The following is a 22,181-nucleotide window of genomic DNA, read 5'->3' on the forward strand; positions in this document are numbered from 1 at the left end:
AAGACAAATGGGATTACATCAAGCTGAGAAGCTACTGCACTGCCCAAAAAACAATCAGCAAAATGAAGAGGCAATCAACACAGCAGGAGAAAATATCTGCAAACTGTGCAACTGATAATGGGTTAACATAAAGAATCTATAAAGAGCTCAAGAATTTCAACAACAACAAAGCAAATAATCCAGTAAAGAAATGGGCAAAGGACTTAAATAGGTGTTTCTCAAGAGAGGAAATTATGGTATACATACACTATGGAATACTACTCAGCTGTAAAACAAACAAACAAACAAACAAAAAATAAAATCCTGTCTTTTGGTCTGCGCAGTGGCTTAACAGGCTAATCCTCTGCCTTGCGGCACCGGCACACCGGGTTCTAGTCCTGGTTGGGGCACCGGATTCTATCCCGGTTGCCCCTCTTCCAGGCCAGCTCTCTGTTATGGCCCAGGAGTGCAGTGGAGGATGGCCCAAGTCCTTGGGCCCTGCACCTGCATCGGAGACCAGGAGAAGCACCTGGCTCCTGGCTTCAGATCAGCGAGATGCGCCGGCTGCAGCAGCCATTGGAGGGTGAACCAACGGCAAAAAGGAAGACCTTTCTCTCTGTCTCTCTCTCACTATCCACTCTGCCTGTCAAAAAAAAAAAAAAAAAAATCCTGTCTTTTGCAACAAGATAGTCACAACTGGAAACCATTAAACTTAGTGAAATAAGCCAGCCCCCAAAAAACAAATATCACGTTTTTCCTAATCAAAAGCAACCTATAGAATACTGGAAATGTAATGCATTCAAGCGAGATAGTCAGTAGAAGAATGGATGATTGTTTATAGTCATTGTCTTTTCCACTGAGGAGTTATTCTGTTTAGCTTTTTTATTTTGTTTTGTTTTCTTTCTCTTCATACTATTTACTGAACTTCTCTACTTAGAGTAGGGTTAACTAAAAGATCACTAAGTAAACTGATAATAGATCACCATAAAAATTAAGAATGGGGGCCAGCACTGTGACATAGCGGGCAAAGCCGTGGCCTGCAGTGCCGGCAGCCCATACGGGCGCCAGCTTGAGTCCCTGCTGCTCCACTTCCAATCCATCTCTCTGCTATAGCCTGGGAAAGCAGTAGAAGATGGCATACGTCATTGGGCCCCTGCACCCATGTGGGAAATACGGAAGAAGCTCCTGGCTCCTGGCTTTGGATGGGCTCAGCTCCGGCCATTGTGGCCAATTGGGGAGTGAACCAGAGGATGGAAGACCTCTCTCTTTCTCTGCCTCTCCTTCTCTCTGTGTAACTCTGACTTTCAAATAAATAAATAAATCTTTAAAAAAAATTAAGAATAAGAATCCAAGAGGGAGGTGGGTGAAGGGTTGGAGTGTGGATGGGAGGCAGGGGAAGCCTCACTTTGTTCCTAAATCTAATTAAAAAAAATGACTGGCACAAAAAAGTATTCAATTTATATTGTTAAATGCATAAATTATTGAAAGAAAAAAGATATTCCATGTTAATGGAAATCATAAAAGAGCAGGAGCTGCCATAGTGACATCAGAGCAAATAGACTTTAACACAAAAACCCTTAAAAGAGAAAAAGAAGGGAATTATGTAATGATTAAGGGAACAATTCAATAGGAAGCTGTGACTATTGTAAACAATACCAAAAGGGAGAGAGGAAGACTTCAACACAATATAATGGAGGACTTCCATACCCTATTTCCGTCAATGGAAATAGAAATAAATTTCAACTAGACAAAAATTCAACAAAGAAGCAACAGAGCTAATTGACACTATGGAACAAATGAACCTAAATGATATCTATAGAACATTTCATTCCACAGCTGAAGAATATACATTGTTTTCATTAATGCATCAAACTTTCTCTAGACTAGACCAAATGATAAAGCAATTCTCAAAAAATTAAAAAAAAAAACTGAAATCATACCATGAATCTTTTATGACCATAAAGGAATGAAACTGGAAATTAACAACTTAAGAAACTCCTGCAAAGAAAACACTCAACAAAGTGAATAGGTAATCGACAGAATTGGAGAAAATATTGGCAAATATGCAATTGATAAGGAATTAACATCCAGAATCTATAAAGATCTAAAGAAACTCAACAACAAAATGAACAATGCAGATAAGAAGTGAGAAAAGGACTTGATCAGGCATTTTTCAAAGGATGAAATTCAGCTGGCCAACAGACACATGAAAAAATGTTCAGCATAACTAGCCAACACATGACAGGGGCCGCAGCATCTGTGCCATCTCCTGCTGATTACCCAGGCACTTTAGCAAAGAGCTGGATTGGAAGTGGAGCAGCCGGGACTCAAACCAGTGTCCATAGGGGATGGCAGCATTGCAGGCAGCGGCTTTACCGGCTACACTGCAATGGCAGCCTCAACTTTCAACACTTCTCAAAGAAATACAGCAAATGTATACTCACAAGACTGTCCAGTATTCAATTTAAAGAATAACATATTTTAGAAACAGGAAGTGTTATTTATATGCAAGAAAAATATCAGTAAATAAAACAAAAAATTTCATAGATGAAGAATTTTAAGCTTAGCCATATAAAGAGATTTAATGATTTCTAGAAAATACAAATACAATGAAGAAAGAAGTGGAAATTATTTAAGTGGAACTACTATAGTTGTATAGTATCTGAAATAATTTTTAATTTTATATAAAGGAAGATTAGATATGTAGAAAATAATGCATTTGTGACTTTGAAGTGAGAGCAACAGAAACTATCTAAACATGACAATGAGACAAGGTTAAAAAGTGAAAAAAAAAAAAATGAACAGAGCTCAGTAGCCTATAGGGAAAAGTCAAACACTCATACATGTCAATAATTGGAACCCAAAAGGAAGAAAATCAATTTGAAACTTATGACTTTTTTTCCAAATATACTGAAAAATATGTGCACCAAATTCCAAGAGGTTGAGTAATCCCTGGTAGGGAAAACCACACCAAGATAGATCATAACTACATCGTTGAAACTCAATAAAAAGAAAAGTAACTTATTAAAAGCATCAAGAGAAACGGGGGTGAGGGATCTAGAAATCTATTAGTCCTCCATTTAGAAACTAGCAAACAAGAAAATGATAGAAAATGCAAAGACTTTACAGAAGAAATAGAAAGAGTTGAAAGAAAAACTAAAATTCAATATCCTGATGAAATATTCTTCAATGAAGGAAAAACAGCAATATTATAGGGCAAAGAAAGCCTAAGAAAATGTATTATTTTGACCATGAAATTATTAAAGTATGTTTAAGAGAGTAAAGCAAATTCAGAAATTCTGATTAAAGAATGAGGACTATCATAAATGGTAATGCAAAAGTCTTGCTTTCTTGTTTAAAAATTCTCTTTGAATTATATTTACTATTTAAAGAAAAATAAAACAAATTTGGGGGCTTATAATGTAGGCAGAGGCTGGCGCTGCAGCAAAATAGGCTAATCCTCCACCTGCGGTGCCGGCACATTGGGTTCTAGTCCTGGTCAGGGCACTGGATTCTGTCCCGGTTGCCCCTCTTCCAGGCCAGCTCTCTGCTGTAGCCCAGGAGAGCAGTGGAGGATGGCCCAAGTGCTTGGGCCCTGCACCCCATGGGAGACCAAGAGAAGCACCTGGCTCCTGCCTTCGGATCAGCGCGGTGCGCTGGCTGCAGCAACCATTGAGGGGGTGAACCAACGGCAAGAGAAGACCTTTCTCTCTGTCTCTCTCTCTCTCTCTCACTGCCACTCTGCCTGTCAAAATAATAATAATAATAATAATAATAATAATAATAATGTAGGTAGAAGTAAATGTTTAACAATATTACAATAATAGATGGAAAAGGAAGAGATCTCAGTATGCTGCCTCATGGTTCCTATTGTATTTATAAAATTGTAAATATTATTTGAAGGTATTTGACAATAAACTGAGTTTTACTTATACATGTAGCTTAGAATTACACCTGAAAATTAGATATTATTAGTCAATAATAGAAACAAAACAGAATGCAGAGAGTTATGCAGTCCCACAGGAGGCAGTATATGATGAGATAATAAATAAAGAACAAATATGTGATGGGTTAAGGTGTCATTTGAATGCCTGCGTTCCCATATCAGAGAGCCTGGGCCCAAAACCTGGCTGTTTACCCAAGAGCAGAATTGACTTCCTGGTCTTAGTTTTGGCCTGGGCCAGTAGTGGTTATTGCAGACATTCAGTGAGCGCACCAGCAGATGGAAGATCCCTGTCTGTGTCTCTCTGCCTTTCAAATACACACCATAAATAAAGTTAAAAAGAATCAATTTAGTGATCTGAAAATAAACAGCAAATGATAAACAAGTGAGAATAACCCCAAACTTGTGTCATTTCAAAGCCATACGATTTCAAGTACCTTTCCAACTATAAGGGAATAAACAGGGAATTAGGATGGAATTTGTCTTTGTTTTTACTTCATGACTTTTATTTGATTTTAAGTTATAAAATATAAAATTATAAGATATAGAATTATAAGAGTAGGAGCTGCTGGCCCCCATCTGCAAATCCAGTATCTCCCAGGGCACAGGTTCAAGTCCTGGCTGCTCCATTTCTGACCCAGCTCCCTGTTAATGGCCTGTGAACAGAAGTGGAAGATGGCTCAAGTGCTTGTGCCCCTGCACCCATGAGAGAGACCCAGAAGCTCCTGGCTCCTGGCTCTGGTTTGGCCCAGCCCTGGCTGTTGCAGCCATCTGGGGAGTGAATCAGCAGATGGAAGACCTCTCTCTTACTCTCTCGCTCTCTCAGTAACTCTGCCTTTCAAGTAAGTGAAATAAATCTTTAAAAAATAAATTATAAAAATGAAAAAATAATTTTGGATATTAACTACTTTGACCTCTGTCTTTAGAATGATTATCTTTTAAGTTTTATTACTTTTAGGGAATTAAACAAATAGCATATCTCTATATTAAACTTTGAGCATCTGTAAGCTATTTCTATTGCATCTTTGGAGATTCTTGAAGTCAGAACAATCCAATTGCAGGACCTCTGGAGAGCCCTACTGAACAGTGTACCCAGACATAATTTAGTAGGTGGAACAATATATAAGGAGAAGTTTCATGCCATGGAGTTAATAGACTACTGTACTATACTATAATTTTCCAATACCTTCTGCAAATAAACATTTAGTGTCCACTTACAGCACTCAAGGGAAGATACAAAGGTAAACAGTAGTTACTAAGGTAAGGATTTAATAGGCCATCTTTCTTATCCATTGGCTTATTTCCCTCCATGATTGATGACTGCTCCTGGGGACATTAAATCCATAGAACACCTGTGTTGCCTACATTTTCAGGAAGATGGGTAGACAGATCCGCTGTTGCAATAATAAGCTTTCAGGTGTGTGCATCACACCTGAGGTGGTCTGGGTTGCCTACTGCTGTCCCTAACATGGAGAAGCCTGAAGTGATACATGGCTGATATTATCTTCTAAGGGACAATCGCTCTCCTAGATCACTGTACACTTGAAGTTAAAATTAAAAGACATTCCTGTTTGTCTTTTCTTCCCCCTATGGGGGTAACTACTTGCAATTATTTCTCAAACTTTATCATCAGGATCACCAGAAAGGTTTCTTAAAAACACGAGTTGCTCTGATTCAGTACAGATGGGAGAGCTCTGAGAATTTGCATTTAAAGTTAGTGGTTAAATCTGCTTATCCATGGGCCACAGCTTGTGAATCATGGAGTCAGAGTTGCCTTTAGAACTGCTCATGCTCTGTCCTTTATGAAATCAAAGTGAAAGGAGAAGAGGGAAAGAGGAGATGTGTCCCTAATTTTCTGCTTTTTGGATTTCACTGCTTTTCAGAAAAACTGTATTCTCTTCTGCACCTTGACTATGAAGAAAGGTTGGTAGGGAGGGCTCTGTCACTGCACACGGACTCCAAAGCTGCCTGTTCCCGGATGAGGATGTTTAACTCTATGATGCAAGAAGGAAGTCCATTGTTAATCCGGACGTTAGTCACTTTCTCAGCGTAGCATTGTCAGTTCTGAAGGTGAAGCTTTGATGTGTGTTAAGTAAGCCTCTCACGTTCTTCCGTTAGATGTTTCCATACTCTGAGGGAGAAATCACCCTATAAATTTTAGGCAGACCTTTGGGACAGAATTAGGAAAGAAAAATCTATTCGATATTATGTGCAAGGCTAAATAATGAGAATGAGAGAAAAGTAACTATAAATATGGCTGTGTTGTGAATATGAGCAAGCTTTTTGCCCAGAGGGTAGTGTAAACAGTGAATGACTTTGAAAAATTCAAACACTGTGTATCCTAAGTTCAAGATCTAAGGACAATTTGCTTTATGTAAAAGGAAAAAGAAAAGCATGAAATGAATTCCTCTGGTAGAGTCAAACACCTTTGATTTACACATAATGTTTCTTCAGATAAGGATACAGAATCACTCTCATATTTCAATAATCTAATTTTGCATTGTTTGGAAAAAAAAATAGGGCCATTGACAGACTTCTGTTTGCCTTTCACCGTGGGGTATTTACATAGATTTTGCACTTCAAAACACTAATTCACAAATTCCAATATCTTGTGGTATTTTCAGGTTATGATAATCAATGATATATTTTATTGCTTTTGCTAATTGACAAATTGCTAAGATAAATATTTTACATTACACATGAAAACCTGATTTTCTAAAGGTCTTTTTAACCTTTTCTGAAAGTGGATGAAAAATTGAAAATGAGTTAAACTAGTTGTAGAGATTTATGATACCCATAAATGAGCTAATTTGCATTTTGTTGCATCTCTACTGTATTTTTCAGCACCACTCCTCATTCTCAACTACTCCTTTGTTATTGACCTCCAACAACTGAATAATTCTAAATTTAGTACATTTATTATATACAAAACATATGGTTAAAGTTATGCCAAAAACAAAATATCATAAAGCCAATAGAAAGGGAAATGACAAAAAGGTACATAATAATAAATTAATTTTAAGCTGCTTTGTATCTTATCCTATCAATTCTAGATTTTTTAAATAAAGTAGCACTATTTAATTGCTCTATTGGTAAGTTTTGACATACCAAGAACTACTGTGACAAATATGGCTAATTACCCATCCCAAATTTATGTTCTTGTTCCTTCTTCTATTTAATTATGCCTTTTTATTATTGTGGGGGTAAATACAACAAAGTCAAAAGAATATATGTTGCTGCCCCTTTGTTTTATGGGGCACAAATGGAAATTATTGCTAGCGATTTTACGTTAAGATTCATTTATTTATTTAAAAGGCAGATTTACACAGAGAGAAGGAGAGACTGAGAGTGAGATCTTCCATATGCTATTCAGTCTCCAAATGTCTACAATGGCCAGGGCTGGGCAAGGCTGCAGTCAGGAGCCTGGAACTCCATCCAGGTCTTAAATATGGATGGCAGGGGTCCATGCACTTTCACCTCCTGTTGCTTTCCCAGGTGCATAAGCAGGGAGCTGGATGGGAAGGGGAGCAGCCAGGACATGAGCAGGTGCCCTTATGATGTGTTGGCATCACAGGCAGCAGCTTAACCTGCTGCACCACAATGCTGGCCTCAATGACTTTTTTTTTTTTTTGCTGTTTATCATGACATTTAAAATTTTTTTATTTAATCTTTTCATTTATATAAGGTGAACAAATTTCATGAATTTCATATACATAGATTTAAAAGCATAATTATTTCTCCCTTTCTTATTTTCTCTTTCAATTTTTTTAAAATATTTTATTTATTTATGTGAGAGGTTGAGTTACAGACACAGTGAGGGAGAGACAGAGAGAAAGGTCTTCCATCCACTGGTTCACTGCCCTGACTGCTGCAATGGCCAGAGCTAAACCAATTGGAAGCCAGGAGCCAGGAGCTTCCTTGGGGTCTTCCACACGGGTGGAACCCGAAGACTTGGGCCATCTTCCACTGCCTTCACAGGCCATAGCAGAGAGCTGAATTGGAAGAGAAGCATCTGAGACCAGAACTGGTATCCATATGGAATCCAGAGCTGTGGGCAGAGGCTTAACCCACTACACCAAAGAGCTGGCTGCCTCTCTTTTAATTTTTACAATGACATACTTTCAGCTTATTTGATAATCAAATATTATTTTTTAATTTATTTCTTATTTTTGCAATAACAACTTTTTAATTTACTTTATAGTCAAAGGTTTAATGCTCCAGACAACAAAAAGTTGACCAAAAAAAAGTAAGAAGATCATAGTACAACAGGAAAATATACAAGGGCTACAAGCAATAATCAAATGAAAATATGTTCCACTTCACTCATATGAAGTAAATTTTTAAATAGGTACAAGATCATCAAAATATATTAATATATAATTCTTTTTTTTTTTTTTTGACAGGCAGAGTGGACAGTGAGAGAGAGAGAGACAGAGAGAAAGGTCTTCTCCTGCTGTTGGTTCACCCTCCAATGGCCGCCGCAGCCGGTGCGCTGCGCTGATCCGAAGGCAGGAGCCAGGTGCTTCTCCTGGTCTCCCATGGGGTGCAGGACCCAAGTACTTGGGCCATCCTCCATTGCCCTCCAGGGCCACAGCAGAGAGCTGGCCTGGAAGAGGGGCAACCTGGACAGAATCCGGCGCCCCGACCGGGACTAGAACCGGGGGTGCCAGCACCGCAGGCGGAGGATTAGCCTGTTGAGCTGCGGCGCCGGCCAGTAATATGTAATTCTTAACATTTTGTTTGTCAGTGATTTTAAACAATGTAGGACAAAACACTGCATTGTAGCAAAACAGATGTATATAGGCATTTCTATTTCTATTTTTTTATTTATCTATTTATTTTTGTTTTAATTCTCACATATAAGGGAGAACGTTAGGTAAATGCGTTTCTGTATCCAGTTTATCTCACTCAACATGATGCCCTCAATTTCTAACCATTTTGAGACAAATGGTAAAATTTAATTCATTTGTGTAGCTGAATACTACTCTATTATGTGCATGTTTATATATATGTATATGTATGGTACATATTCTTTTTCAATTTATCTAGTGATGACAACTGGGTTGATTGCATATTTTGGTTATTGTGAACAATGCTACTATTACATATTGTGGTACAAGTACCTCTTTGATACCAGGTCTTCATGTCTTTTGGATATATAACCAACAGTTGTATTGCTGGATCACATGGCAAGTTTACTTCCAATTTTTAAAGAAATCTACACACTGTTTTCCACAGTGGCTGCACAAATTTACCTTCCCACCAATAGTGTATAAAAGTTCCCATTTCTCCATATGCTTGCCAGCATTTGCTGCTCTCTGTCTTTTGTCTAATAGTTATTATGACAGGAGTGAAGTTATGTCTCCTTGTAATATTCACTTGCATTTCCCTAATGCCTAGTAATATTGAACATTTTTTTCATATATTTCTGGGATATTTGTGTTTCTTCTCTTGTGAAGTTTCTATTGTTCATTTCATAACTAGATTTGGTTATATATTTTTGTCATTCATTTTTTTAATGCTGATATATTCTTTATATTAATTCTTTGTCAGTAGCTTGAAAATATTTACTTCCGTTCTGTTGATGGCTCTTCCCTCTACTAACTGTTTATTTTGCTGTGTAGAAGCTTCTGGATTGGATATAAGCCCATTTGTCCCGTTTTGCTTTTGTTGCCTGTGCTTTAGGAATCTTATACCTAAGAAGAAATCACTTACACCAATGTCTTGGCTTGTTTCCCCTGTTTTCTTCTAGGATTTTTACCATCTCTGGTCCTAAGTTTAGTTGGTTCAGAAATCTTGTGTTGATTTTTTATATCTGGTGAGACGTGGGGATCTACTTTCATTCTTCTACCTATAAAAATCCAGTTTTGTCAGCACCATTTGTTGAAGAGATTATCCTTTCTACAATGTATGGCCTGGGCACTTTTTGGCTATATGTATGTGGATTAATTTCTGGGCTCTCTATTCTGTTCCATGAATCTATATGTCAGTTTCCATGCCAGTACCATGCTGTTTTAACTGCTATCACTTCCTACCATGCCTTATGTTCTGATGTCACGAATTGTGACACTTCCAGGTGGACTTTGTTTGCTCAGTATTGCACTAATTATTCAGGGTTTTTTTGTGATTCTATATGAATTTTAGGATTTCTTTCTAATTCTGCTAATAATTTCATTGACATTTGGATAGTAATTTCATTGATTCTACAGATTATTTTAGGTGGTATCCACATTTTAATGACACCAATTCTTCCAATCCATGAGGAAGGAATACCTTTCCATTTTTTGTGTCCTTGATGATTTCTTTAATTACTGTTCTACAAATTTCATTGTAGAGATCTTCTACTGCTCTGACTAATTTTATTCATAACTATTAGATTTATGCAACTATTGTGAATGGGATTTTTCTCTTGATTTCTCTGTTGGTGAGTTCATTATTGACATGTGAAAAACCTATTGTTTTATGTAGGTTTATTTTGTAACCTGAAACTTTACTGAATTGGTTTATCAGTTTAACAGTTTTTTTTATTATTATTATTACAGTATTTAGGTTTTTCCACGTACAACATCATGTCATCTGCAAACATGGCTGTTTTGCTGGTGATTTCATTAAGTCTCTTTTACAAATGCTTTCTTCTGTGTCAAATGTCAGTTTTCTCTTCCACCTTCTTTTTTCCTCATGAAATGTGCACAGGATTCCTACAGCAGGATCCCTTAAGTTTTTTTTTTTTTTTTTTTTTGACAGGCAGAGTGGACAGTGAGAGAGAGAGAGACAGAGAGAAAGGTCTTCCTTTGCCGTTGGTTCACCCTCTAATGGCCACCGCGGTAGCGCGCTGCGGCCGGCGCACCGCGCTGTTCCGATGGCAGGAGCCAGGTGCTTCTCCTGGTCTCCCATGGGGTGCAGAGCCCAAACACTTGGGCCATCCTCCACTGCACTCCCGGGCCACAGCAGAGAGCTGGCCTGGAAGAGGGGCAACCGGGACAGGATCGGTGCCCCGACCGGGACTAGAACCCGGTGTGCCGGCGCCGCAAGGCGGAGGATTAGCCTGTTGAGCCACGGCGCCGGCCCCCTTAAGTTTGAAATATAAGATTCACCCATATGATAACCTTATCAGGTGAAACTTGGAGTATTGATGGAACTTTGGAGTTTCCACGCCCACCTTTACCCCGTGACTTCTTTTTTGGCATAAGTAAAGCACACCTGTATCTTCTTTAAGTCATTATTTTTGGGGGGTTCTGTTACTGCAGCTAGAGGTAATTTGTTACTGACATACATACATTTTCTACTCTGCTTTCTGGCCTCTTCAAATAGGTCTAAGTATCCATAATGATACTTGAAATATACTTATTATCTTTCCTTTTTTTATAAAGAATACATTGAGATCAATTGTGCTCAAATTTAATGGACTGGAGATATTCTATACCACATTACTCCTTTAACCTAAAAATAGAATCAATCACTTATGTTTCAATGAATGGATGGGCTGTTCAGAAACCTAGGGAAACTGAATTACCCAGGAATTCATTTATGTAGACTTAACCTAATTAGGAGCATTTCTTATAAATTGCAATTTCTAGATGCTTTTGAGAAAGATGTTGATTGAAGGTACTGGCCTCTAACCTTTCTCTCACATATCTTGTTCTAGTAATATTGACCAGGGTGCTAACTCCAGCAAAGATTTCACTTCATGCATTGGTCAAAGCCTCAGTTCAGTCCTTACCTCTCACTTATCTGTGATCCATCACTATAACTGAAGGCCAGCACATGTCAATCAGGAATACCCCAAGCTATCTCCAAGAAGCCAATGACTTCTTGGTGTCTGTGGCCCTCTTGTTCTACAGAATCATTACTTCGCATTTCTTCCTCTCCTTGCACCATTGTAACTGTCACAAACTCTTCACTTTCAGCTGTCAGTACTCCTCGTTTAACTAAAAAATACCCAAGCAATATACAAAGTGTTTCCTTATGGTCCCACAATGGACATTTTTCCCAGTTTATTTGTTTCAACAAATGACCTATGCATTTTCAAAATCTATTCAATCACTTTGTGCATCAGACACATTGACATTGTAAGTAATTTATTATAATTATCCCTTTTTCTTATAGACTATCTACCTTTCATCATTACTGTATTATTCATATCACTATAAAAGATTTTATCTGTAGCTTTTGTACAATTCCCTCCCTTTACTACAGCACAGTGCACTTCAGTTATGGTACATGTGTGTTGACTTTCAGCCAATGTTCTGCATGGAATAGTTAACAAAACCACGGCTTGTTTCATCACCCTCCATTCTCCCTTAAACTGACTTTAGTTATTATTTTATCTCAATACTTGCCAAATCTAGTCTTCCATAGGTTAAAAATTGCCCCTCAACACGCCTATCTCAGGCTTAAATATATCCACTCTTCTTGCTTATCCTTTTGGTAATGAAAATGCCACTGCCCTCCACAAATTCCATCCCTTCATGAGAGCCATTACATTAAGGAATTCGAGACACTTCATACAGCAAAGAACCAAGTAGAAACAGACCAGTTTTGCTCTCCATAAGGTGTTGGCTCAGGGATCACTTTCCAGAGAAATGAGAGCATTACAATTTGGCACAGGAGTTCACTGGTAATATTGAACTCCACTTCATGAATTCACAACGTTAAGGCTGATGGGAGGAGACTTTGTTTCTGGGACCTCATTATTTCTTTATTCCCACATTCCATCTTCAGAAAAGCTTGAGATCAGAGAGTAAACAGTTTATTCAAAGAAAGAGATGAAGCAGGGAAGCTGCATTTCCCAGCGCTGCTCAGTGCACATCTTGCAACATGAAAGCCAGCAGTTTGGCTCAAAGTCTCCTGCCTGGGTTTCCCAGCTGGAGTGTGGCAAATGAGTGAATTATAGAAGAAGCCTGCAGCTGACATGAATGAGCAGCAGAGAACCCTGAAGAGCAGCCATTTGGAATGATTCTCACACTTTACCGTGCATCACAATTGCCTGGGAAGCTTATCAAAATGTGTATTTCAAATCAAACTTCCAGAGAGCCTAGGGCTCCACATTTTTGACAGTTTTTTTTTCATGTTACTCTGAGACAGGTGGAACATGAACCATGCATTGCTCTAACTACCAAGACTCTCACATGGTTGATACTTAAACTGGAAAAACTCGTACTGGGAGTAATGATGAGAGATAAAAGAATTAATTATTAACCAAAAACAAAAGTGGAGAATTTCTCCTTAATTACACAAAAACAAGGCACAGTACTTGTCAAATTGGTCAGCAATCAGTGAACTGCTAACACAAAGTAGGAGATATCATGCAATAAAGATTTCCCAATGAATACAGCACTGACACAAGGATCCTCCACTAATACAGACTTGTCCTGTGCTCTCAACATTGTGTATCAGCAGGCACTACTGCTGTCTAGGAAAGTCTGACTCAAACATCTGAAGCCAGATCAACTCCTTTGCATTTTGCCTGTTTCCTTTACTAGTTTCATTAAGGGTGTCATTAAGATTTGATTTATACCTAGTTGTCAGCTAGGTTTGTACAGGAAACAAAGGCAAGATCGGCTACAGTTGAGTGTCAGTAATAGATCAGACTTCACAATGTTTTAGGCAGTATATGACTTTCCTTAATTGATTTCCAGAATACATACTTTCTACCACAAAGTATTGACTGTTCTTAGGGTAGTCATTCTCAGAATACAGGGCACTGACTCTGAGGCTATGTTTCATCATATTTGACTTCAACACTGAGGTTCAGTCCTCTAAGTTTTTACACATCTATGCTCATTGCTAAGGTGCCCTAAGTTTCAAGCTCAGATCAAAGGTTGAGGGCAATATATACATATCGATTTCAAACCATACAACTTTAGGCTGTCAGTCTCATCAAGTGAACAGTTGACTTCTATCAATAATTATATTTATATTGGGAACCAAGATGACTGGTGAGTAAGAAGCTCCAGCAACTGACTGCAAAGATACCAATGTCAGCAGCCATCCCCACCCCAAGTCACCCTCAAAAGAGCTAATGAGCCAGCTGAGAAACAGAGCCAGTTGAGAGGTAACCATTCTTTCTTCTGTGATAGTCATCAGGATGGAGAGGAGGGGAGAGGGGAGGCAAGGGGATGGGAGGGGAGGGAAAGGAAAGAAAGGAAGAGTCACCCAGATTGCTCCTTTCTTCAGCTCCACTTCCTGCTTAGGTGAGGGAGAGTGACCCGAATGCCACTGCCAGACCCACTAGGAGGAAAAGAAACCAAAACAGCCAGCCTAGGCACCCCAGCTCCAGACTTAAGGTCTGTAACTGTGGAGTGAATACTTACAGCTTTCAGCTGGATGACCTGAACCACTTCTCTGTCACATGCTGGAAGAAAGCAAACCTCCAGTAGTCCAGAGAGGACACGAGAGAGAACTTTGCTCTGAACCTTGGAGCTCAGAGGCAGATCTACTGTGCTAGAGACCTAACTCCTGATGAATCCCAAAGGCCTCTAGCACACAACCAGTGTTCACAGATAAAGCCACTTGACTTGCCTAGCATCTTTCTGAGACCTGTACACCAGGTGGTCAGACTCCTTTTGGTGTGTGTCACTGGTACTCTCTGCTGGACTTGGAGAACATAGCCATGATTTATGGAGATCTGTTACTCTAGGAATTCAGTGTGACCAGTCTCAAACCAGTATGGGTGGTCACGAGGCCATGTGACCATCAGCCCCTGTCTTGGGATTCCAAGGGTGGGCAGATCCTAATGGGTTCCATCTGTTGAGAAGAACCAGTCAACAGAGTCTGTGGACTGGGCTCAGTATCAGGAAGAGAATTACACCCTGGAGAGACAGACTTTTTTTGATGTGTATCACTAGTAGCCTCCCAAGGGCCTTTTGTGAACCCCCAAGATAGCATAGGGCATGGTGATTGTGAGACCCAGGTCTCTCAATGCAGTGTGCTAGGTGTTGCCTACCTAGTACCTGCCTAAGTAGTGAAGAAGCTGCCTCTAGCTCTCTCCCTAGATCCTGGGACAGAAAGCAAGGAATAATACTTCTCTTTTGGGACTCAATGCCTGGCTGATAAAACTGAGCATTGATGAGATCGTACTAGTCCCTGTTTCTAGGCCAGTGCATGAACACAGGTCCTCTGGACCTGTTTTAGTGCCCAGCAGAGTTCCATGGTCTTGGTTGAGTAGCCTTATGCCTCAACCAACATTACCACTGGACAATAGGGGTGGTATCAGGCAGTGAGCTCACCTCAGCAGCACATTGATCATATTGGGATGAACTTTATTCCTCCCACCTGGCTGAACCAAATATCAGTGGACTGAGGACCCCAGATTGGGATCTACAATGGTGGAATTTGTGGATACAGGGTAAGAAGTCTAAGCTTACCACTGGCCCAGGAAGCAACAGACAGGAATGGACTAACCCTTTTTAGGCACATCTTCCAGGCATTGCTTAACAACTAAAATTTTGGGACAAATTTGAGTTTGGGGAGTATTGTATGATTGAACCAATAAGAACAAATCAATAGTGGACCTAGGGCAAACCATGATTTAGGGTGCTATGCAATGCTGAAATAACAGAAGTATCCATAGTCTCGGAGAGACTAAACAAACAGCACATAATTTCTAGAAGAATAGCTATAAATAAAGCCAGATTGTTGTAACTAATCCTTCAATGTGCAGATGATGCTGTGCACCGATGGGCATTAAGGATTTCCAGGCAAACAGGACCTCATCTAAAGAGCAAAATAAGCAATCATGTAGCAACTGAAATATTCAAATGCTTGGTTGAAGATTTTAAAATGCCATTTTAAGGATTCACAGAGAAATTATTTGATATGCTAGCAGATATCTGATAGAGACGGAAGTAATCCGATGATATCTAGCAAATGTTCTTCAACTGAAAAGTACACTGAGTGAAACTAAAAAATGCAGTATAAGGCATCCATAGCAGAACAGATCAAACAGGAAAAAAATCTAAGAGCTCAGTGACAAGCTGTTTAAAAATACACAATTGGAAGAGAATAAAGAAAAATAACCAAGAGGAATGAAGAAATTTTACAGGAAGTATAGGATAGCACAAACTGAGCAAATATATGAGTTACTGAAATTCAATAGAGAATGCCAAATGGGTAGAAGGCATATTCAAAAAGACAATAGCGGAAAACTTCTCAAACCTTGAAACAGATACAACTATCAGGTACAGGAAGTTCAAACATCACTAGTCAGATCAGTTCTGTCAAGTATAAACCAGATCATGTTATAGTCAAACTGTTAAAGTCAAGCCACGCTATAATCAAGGTTAAATAGATTTCTCAATATTGTAAGGGAAATGAAGCAAACATATAACACATAAAGGCACCCCGATTTCCCTGAGTGCACGCATCTTAGGAGAAACCTTACAGGCTAGAAGAGAGTAGGATAAGACATTTAAAAGACTGAAGGAAAAAGTTGCCAGCCAGGAATACTGAATCCATCAAAGCTATCTTTCAGATATGAAGGAGAGAGGAATATACTCCCAAACAAAAGCTGAGAAAATGTATCACTATTAGGCCTGTGTTACAAAAATGCTAATGATAGTTCTTCAAACTTAAAGAACATGACACTAGCAGCTAACATGAAAATATCAGAAGGGAGAAAGTTCATAGGTAATGTAATTTTATGTAACACTATAAACATGATATGTAAACCATATTTATTGTGAATGTTAAAAATTATAATCACTACATTAAAATATTAAGAAACATAAAATATTGAAAAAGGTCAAATAAAATTTCAAGAAGTCAAAATGTAGGGAAGAAAGGTCCACAAATATAGATCTCTTTATGAGGATCACATGACTTGCTCCCTATTTATAATCAATGTTAATTTGGTTTCATTCCAAGATTGCTTGTCATAGCTACAAAGTAGGAATCTTGTAAGACTTTCCAAAAATAAGCAAGCAATCAATATTCACCAATACAGAAAATCATTTATAAACAAATGAAGACTGTACAGAAGAAACAAAAGACAAAGAAAAGAAAAAGAAAAAAGAAAAAAGAAGAAAGAAAGAGAGAAAGAAAAGAACTACAGCATAAATTTTAAAAAGTAGCAAGTTGGCACTAGTAAGACCTCACCTATCGATAATTACCTTAAATGTAAATAGGCTAAATTCTCCAATTACAAGATATAGGGTGACAAAATAACTTTTAAACAGGACCTGACCATATAATGCTGACAAGAAATTCACTTGACCACTGAAGACACACAGAGACTGAAACTGAAAGTATGGAGCAAGATATTCCATGAAATGGACACAGAGGAGAGGAGAAGCAGCCATGTTTCCATTTAGTAAAAGAGATTCTAAATCAAAATCAGTAAAAAGAGACCAGGAAGGTCACGTGTTAAGTGTTCACTCCAGGAAGAGAAAATAATGCATGCAAATATATATTCACTACCACTGCAGTATCCAAATACACAGATCAAATATTAATAGATACTCAGAGACTGACGGCAATGTAATAACATAGGGAACTTTAGCACCTCACTTCTAGAAACGGACAGGTCATCTGGTCAGAAAATGAACGAAGAAACAGAAGGGTTAAATTGTACCTAGCTCCTGGCTTTGGACTGGTGCAGTTCCAGCCATTGTGGCCAATTGGGGAGTGAACCATCGGATGGAAGACCTCTCTCTCTCTCTCTATCTCTCTCTCTGCCTCTCCTCTGTGTAACTCTTTCAAATAAGTAAATATATATTATAATATAATATATACATTATATATAATAATATATTATATCATATATATTATAATATATATATGTGTGTATATATATATATATATATATATGTATAATGGTGATGACCAGAAGTTGGGAAGAGAATTGCTGAAGGAATGTGGAAGGGTCATTGATGTGCACTAGGTCATAACCAGATAGGAATAAGAAGCTCTGAGTACTGCTAAATAGTAGGGTGACTATGGATATTGCTAGTGCACTGTATATTTCTCTATTAAAAACAAAAAGCTGTTTAAGTTATCATGGTAAATATCAATCTCTGCCTATCTCCAAATGTACTCTTTCTTCATTGTTTAAGTGTCAATCAATATCCCTATCTGCTTCCTTCAAATTTCTGAGGCTCCTGCTTCTCAGTTCTCTTTTTCTCATTCTTATATGCTATTCATCAGTGACAGTGGCAGAGCCTTCACAATATGTTCCAAATCTAACCACTTCTTTCCAAGTCTACTGTTGGCACTACATTCAGAGACACTACACTGAAAGACACTATTACCTCTTACCTGGACTACTAAAAAAGGCTTTTCAAAATATTAATTTATTTTAAAACAAATTAGAATGTGTCACTACATAACTAAACATGTCTACGGCTTTCTAACGTCCTTGGAGTAAAAATCCAAACATTTACTTAAGGTCCACAGGCTTCCATGTGATCTTACACTAGGTTATTTCTCCAAGCTCATAATCTGCCATTTTTTCTTTCTTTCTTCTTTTTTTTTTTTTTTTTTTTGACAGGCAGAGTGGACAGTGAGAGAGACAGAGAGAAAGGTCTTCCTTTTGCATTGGTTCACCCCACAATGGCAGCTGCAGCCGGCACACCAGGCTGATCCGAAGGCAGGAGCCAGGTACTTCTTCTGGTCTCCCACGGGGTGCAGGGCCCAAGCACATGGGCCATCCTCCACTGCCCTACGGGGCCACAGCAGAGAGCTGGACTGGAAGAGGAGCAACCGGGACAGAATCCGGCACCCCGACTGGGACTGGAACCTGGTGTGCCAGCACCGCAGGCGGAGGATTAGCCTATTGAGCCGCGGCGCCAGCCATGCCATTTTTCTTAATTCATGCTTATCGCCCTAGTCGTATTGATGTTCCAATAGCAAGTCAAGTGAGTTCATGCCTCCTTTTTATAAACCATAGAGCAAATTCACTTAAGTATCACAATAAATTTTGGAAACTAATCAGCATTTGTTAACAAATCATATATGCCATCAAATATAAATTCCAGTTGGTATTAAATATGAACTAAATCAAGAATAAATTAAAGCTCTCATTGTAGGATAATATTATCAACCATTAGGCATATGCATTTTCTTATACATAAATGCTGCCTGTATCATTAATAGTACCATTTTAACTGATCATCTAGTTAAAATGTTTAAATTGTCACTTCTTTCAGTTTCTAAAATTTTTGGTTTTGCCTAACTGTTGAAATTTTATACTACAAGACTATTTCAAATTTCATAATTTGATATTCCAATTAAACTGATCTACTCTTCAATCCTTATAGTTTATGATGAGAAAAATAATATTAATTTTTAATGTTTCTCAATTTGGCACTTTTTTTTTAACTTAAAGCACGAAAGTTGATAGTAAGTCCCAAAATCAAAAATTAGAATTTTGCTAAGACAAAACAAACAAACCAAAATATTGAAGCTGTCTTCCTAGTCAATTCTGGTATTCTTTCAATATCTAGAGAAGCAAAACAAAACAAAGCAAAACAAAAAACAAATAGCATTTAAAAAAAATTATAGCAATGGCACATTTCTTACCATTCACCTGGAAGATGTGAATCTGATAGACTTGTTCATAGCCTTGTGCGTAGCAAGTGTAATTGCCCATGTGAGTTGTAGTCACCTTCGTGATATACAAGGACCCATCATCTCCAAAATCCTACAAAGAAAGTAAAATGAAGTAAAACAAATTGTACATATCAGAATATATTTTAATAATTTCATCTTAAAACATATGTTCAGAAGTAAATTAAGTGGACTAAACAATTGCTTTAAAACTATTAAAATGGCCATAATAAATGTATAAGACTTAACATGGCCATTTTCTTAAAATATATTGCATTTATAAAATGTTGATCTCACTCATAGATTTTTGCATATTTATTGTGATACAAGTTTATATACAGAATAAACTAATTTCTATGTGTTAGTTGTAATTTGATTAATGGACATATTTTTTCTTTTGACAGCAAAACCAAATGGCTGATAATTCATTTCTCATACTTGTAATTATCCACTAATCTTTAGATTGTTTTTAAGTATTATCAAAAAGTAGCTATTAAACATTGTGATTTCATCAATTAAATTTATAGCCATATCATAGAATGGGATATATTTTCTAAGCCTAGAAACCAACTACTGTTTTCAAATAAAATAACTATACCATGGCAAATCATTTAGGACATTCATACAACCATTTTGGAAAAAATAAAGAAAATATGTTGCACTGTTTATTGAGATCAAAATTGAGAAGCACCTACAGAATGCAAAGTACAGACCAGAAAGTATATTTTTCCATCAAGGGCAATGAATACACTTAGAAAAATTGTCAAAATCAGTTCTTTCAAACCTGTGGAATAGATAAAAGTTGTCAACAATCTACAGTATATTTACTTGAAAACCCAGCCGACTCTCAGGAAGAATAATGAGATTGGTGGGGTTTTAAGTTGACTTTCTCTTTCCTTGTCCATAACTGCATGGTAGCCTTGAACCACCTGCCTGGTAACTGCTCACTGTGAGGACTCTAATCAAAGCAGATATTGGAGGGCAAGAACAAGCCTGCAGCACTCACACGGCCCCATCCTCAGAGAATTGTCTCTCTTGGATCCGACTGACAGTTCCTTGACAACTCATATTTTCACAACTTTTCTTTACTTGAGCAGACTCAGGGCTCACTCCGTGTAAACAGTCCTACCCCACAGCCTTTATTACAAACAAGCAGCAGCAGGTGTTTAATGTTATGACGCCCTGAGACAGAGATACTATGAGGGGCAGACACCATGGACAACCAAAGAAACTTAAAAGGAAAAACTGGAGACTAAGATGTGCCTAGAGGGATTTGAAAAGCTCCGCATATTCGTAGGAATATAGAAGGCCATACAAATGAGCAGGGCAGTGTCTTCCCAGAGAAGACATGGGAATTATTTACTGTTCATCCAGACACAACACAGGAAAAAAAAGGAAGGTAAATTAAATTTCCTTAATGCCTCTTTCTCCACAAAAGTCATCAGCAAAGTCAAAAGATGATGGAAGAGAATATTAGCAAACCATTTATCAAGTATGTGTCTTGATTCCAGAAAAAATTAACTACTATAATTCAACAAAAAACATGAACAGTCCATTTAAAACAATGGTTAAAGCTTTCAAATTGATGATTTTCAAAATATTCGAAGGTGATTAATTAATATTTGAAGGTGTACTGCATTATTAATCACCAAAGAAATGCAAATAAATATGAAAACGAGATACTGCTTCAAACTCACTAGGTCTGCTAAAACAGAAAACACAAACAGGAACATCTTAGAGAGGAAACAGAAAATTTGGAACTTCAGAGCATTGCTGGTGAGAATATTAAATGGTGCATTGGTTCTGGTAGTAAATCTGCCATGCTTCAGAAGTTTAAAAGTTATCTGTGACTAGCAATTTCATTTCTAAGATAAGAGTATACCCAAAAGAATCAAAAACATATCTAAACACAGACTGTACACAAATGTTCACAGCTCAGAACAGCCACAAAATGATAACAACCCAAACATCTATCAGTCCGTGAGAGAATAAACACAACGCAATGTGTATACATACATATATATATATATATATATACGTATATATAATTTTATGCTATAAAATGAAACCAGATACACAAGAGATAAATTGCATGAATCCAATTATACAGTACGCTCATAAAGACCATTTACACAACATTAAAGACATATTACTGATAACTGGAAATGAGAGGTTGGGAATATAAGAACCAACTTCCTATAGATAGGAAGTTTTTTTTTTTTGCAGAAATGAAAATATTCTATATTTGATAAACATAATATTTGCAATGATTTGCTAACAGTATAAATCACTGATTTCATACATTAAAGGGTTTATTTTATGGGATATAGATTATATCACAGCAAATCTATCATTCAAAATAAAATCTATATGAAACAAATATCAAAATTACTCATGCTATAATAAAACTTTATTACTATGAATAATGTAATATTTAATAGAAAAAATTTAAATCAAAAGAAAATAATGGTTGATATATTTATATAAAAATAAATACTTCTGGGCCAGGCACTGTGGCATAGTAGGTTAAGCCTCCACCTGTGGCTCTGGTATTCCATACGGGCACCAGTTTGTATCCCAGCTGCTCATCTTCTAAACTGGCTCTCTGCTTATGCCCTGGGAAAGCAGTAGAAGATGTTTCAAGCCCTTGGGTCCCTGTACCCATGTGGAAGACCTCGTAGAAGTTTCTGGCTCCTGGCTTCAGATTAGCCCAGCT

At 37.7% G+C, this 22,181-nt stretch overlaps 1 protein-coding gene across 1 annotated transcript in view; it reads right to left on the reverse strand.

Moving 5' to 3' along the window:
• Positions 1-22,181, reverse strand: part of FSTL5 (follistatin like 5) — an 873,635-nt gene that overhangs the window by 233,198 nt on the left and 618,256 nt on the right. The window contains exon 8 of the mRNA XM_062198990.1: positions 19,439-19,559. Within this exon, the coding sequence (XP_062054974.1) occupies positions 19,439-19,559 (121 nt within the window). The remainder of the gene's footprint in view (positions 1-19,438; positions 19,560-22,181) is intronic.

This window comes from Lepus europaeus, chromosome 8, assembly GCF_033115175.1.
Source record: "Lepus europaeus isolate LE1 chromosome 8, mLepTim1.pri, whole genome shotgun sequence".
Lineage (NCBI taxonomy): Eukaryota > Metazoa > Chordata > Mammalia > Lagomorpha > Leporidae > Lepus > Lepus europaeus.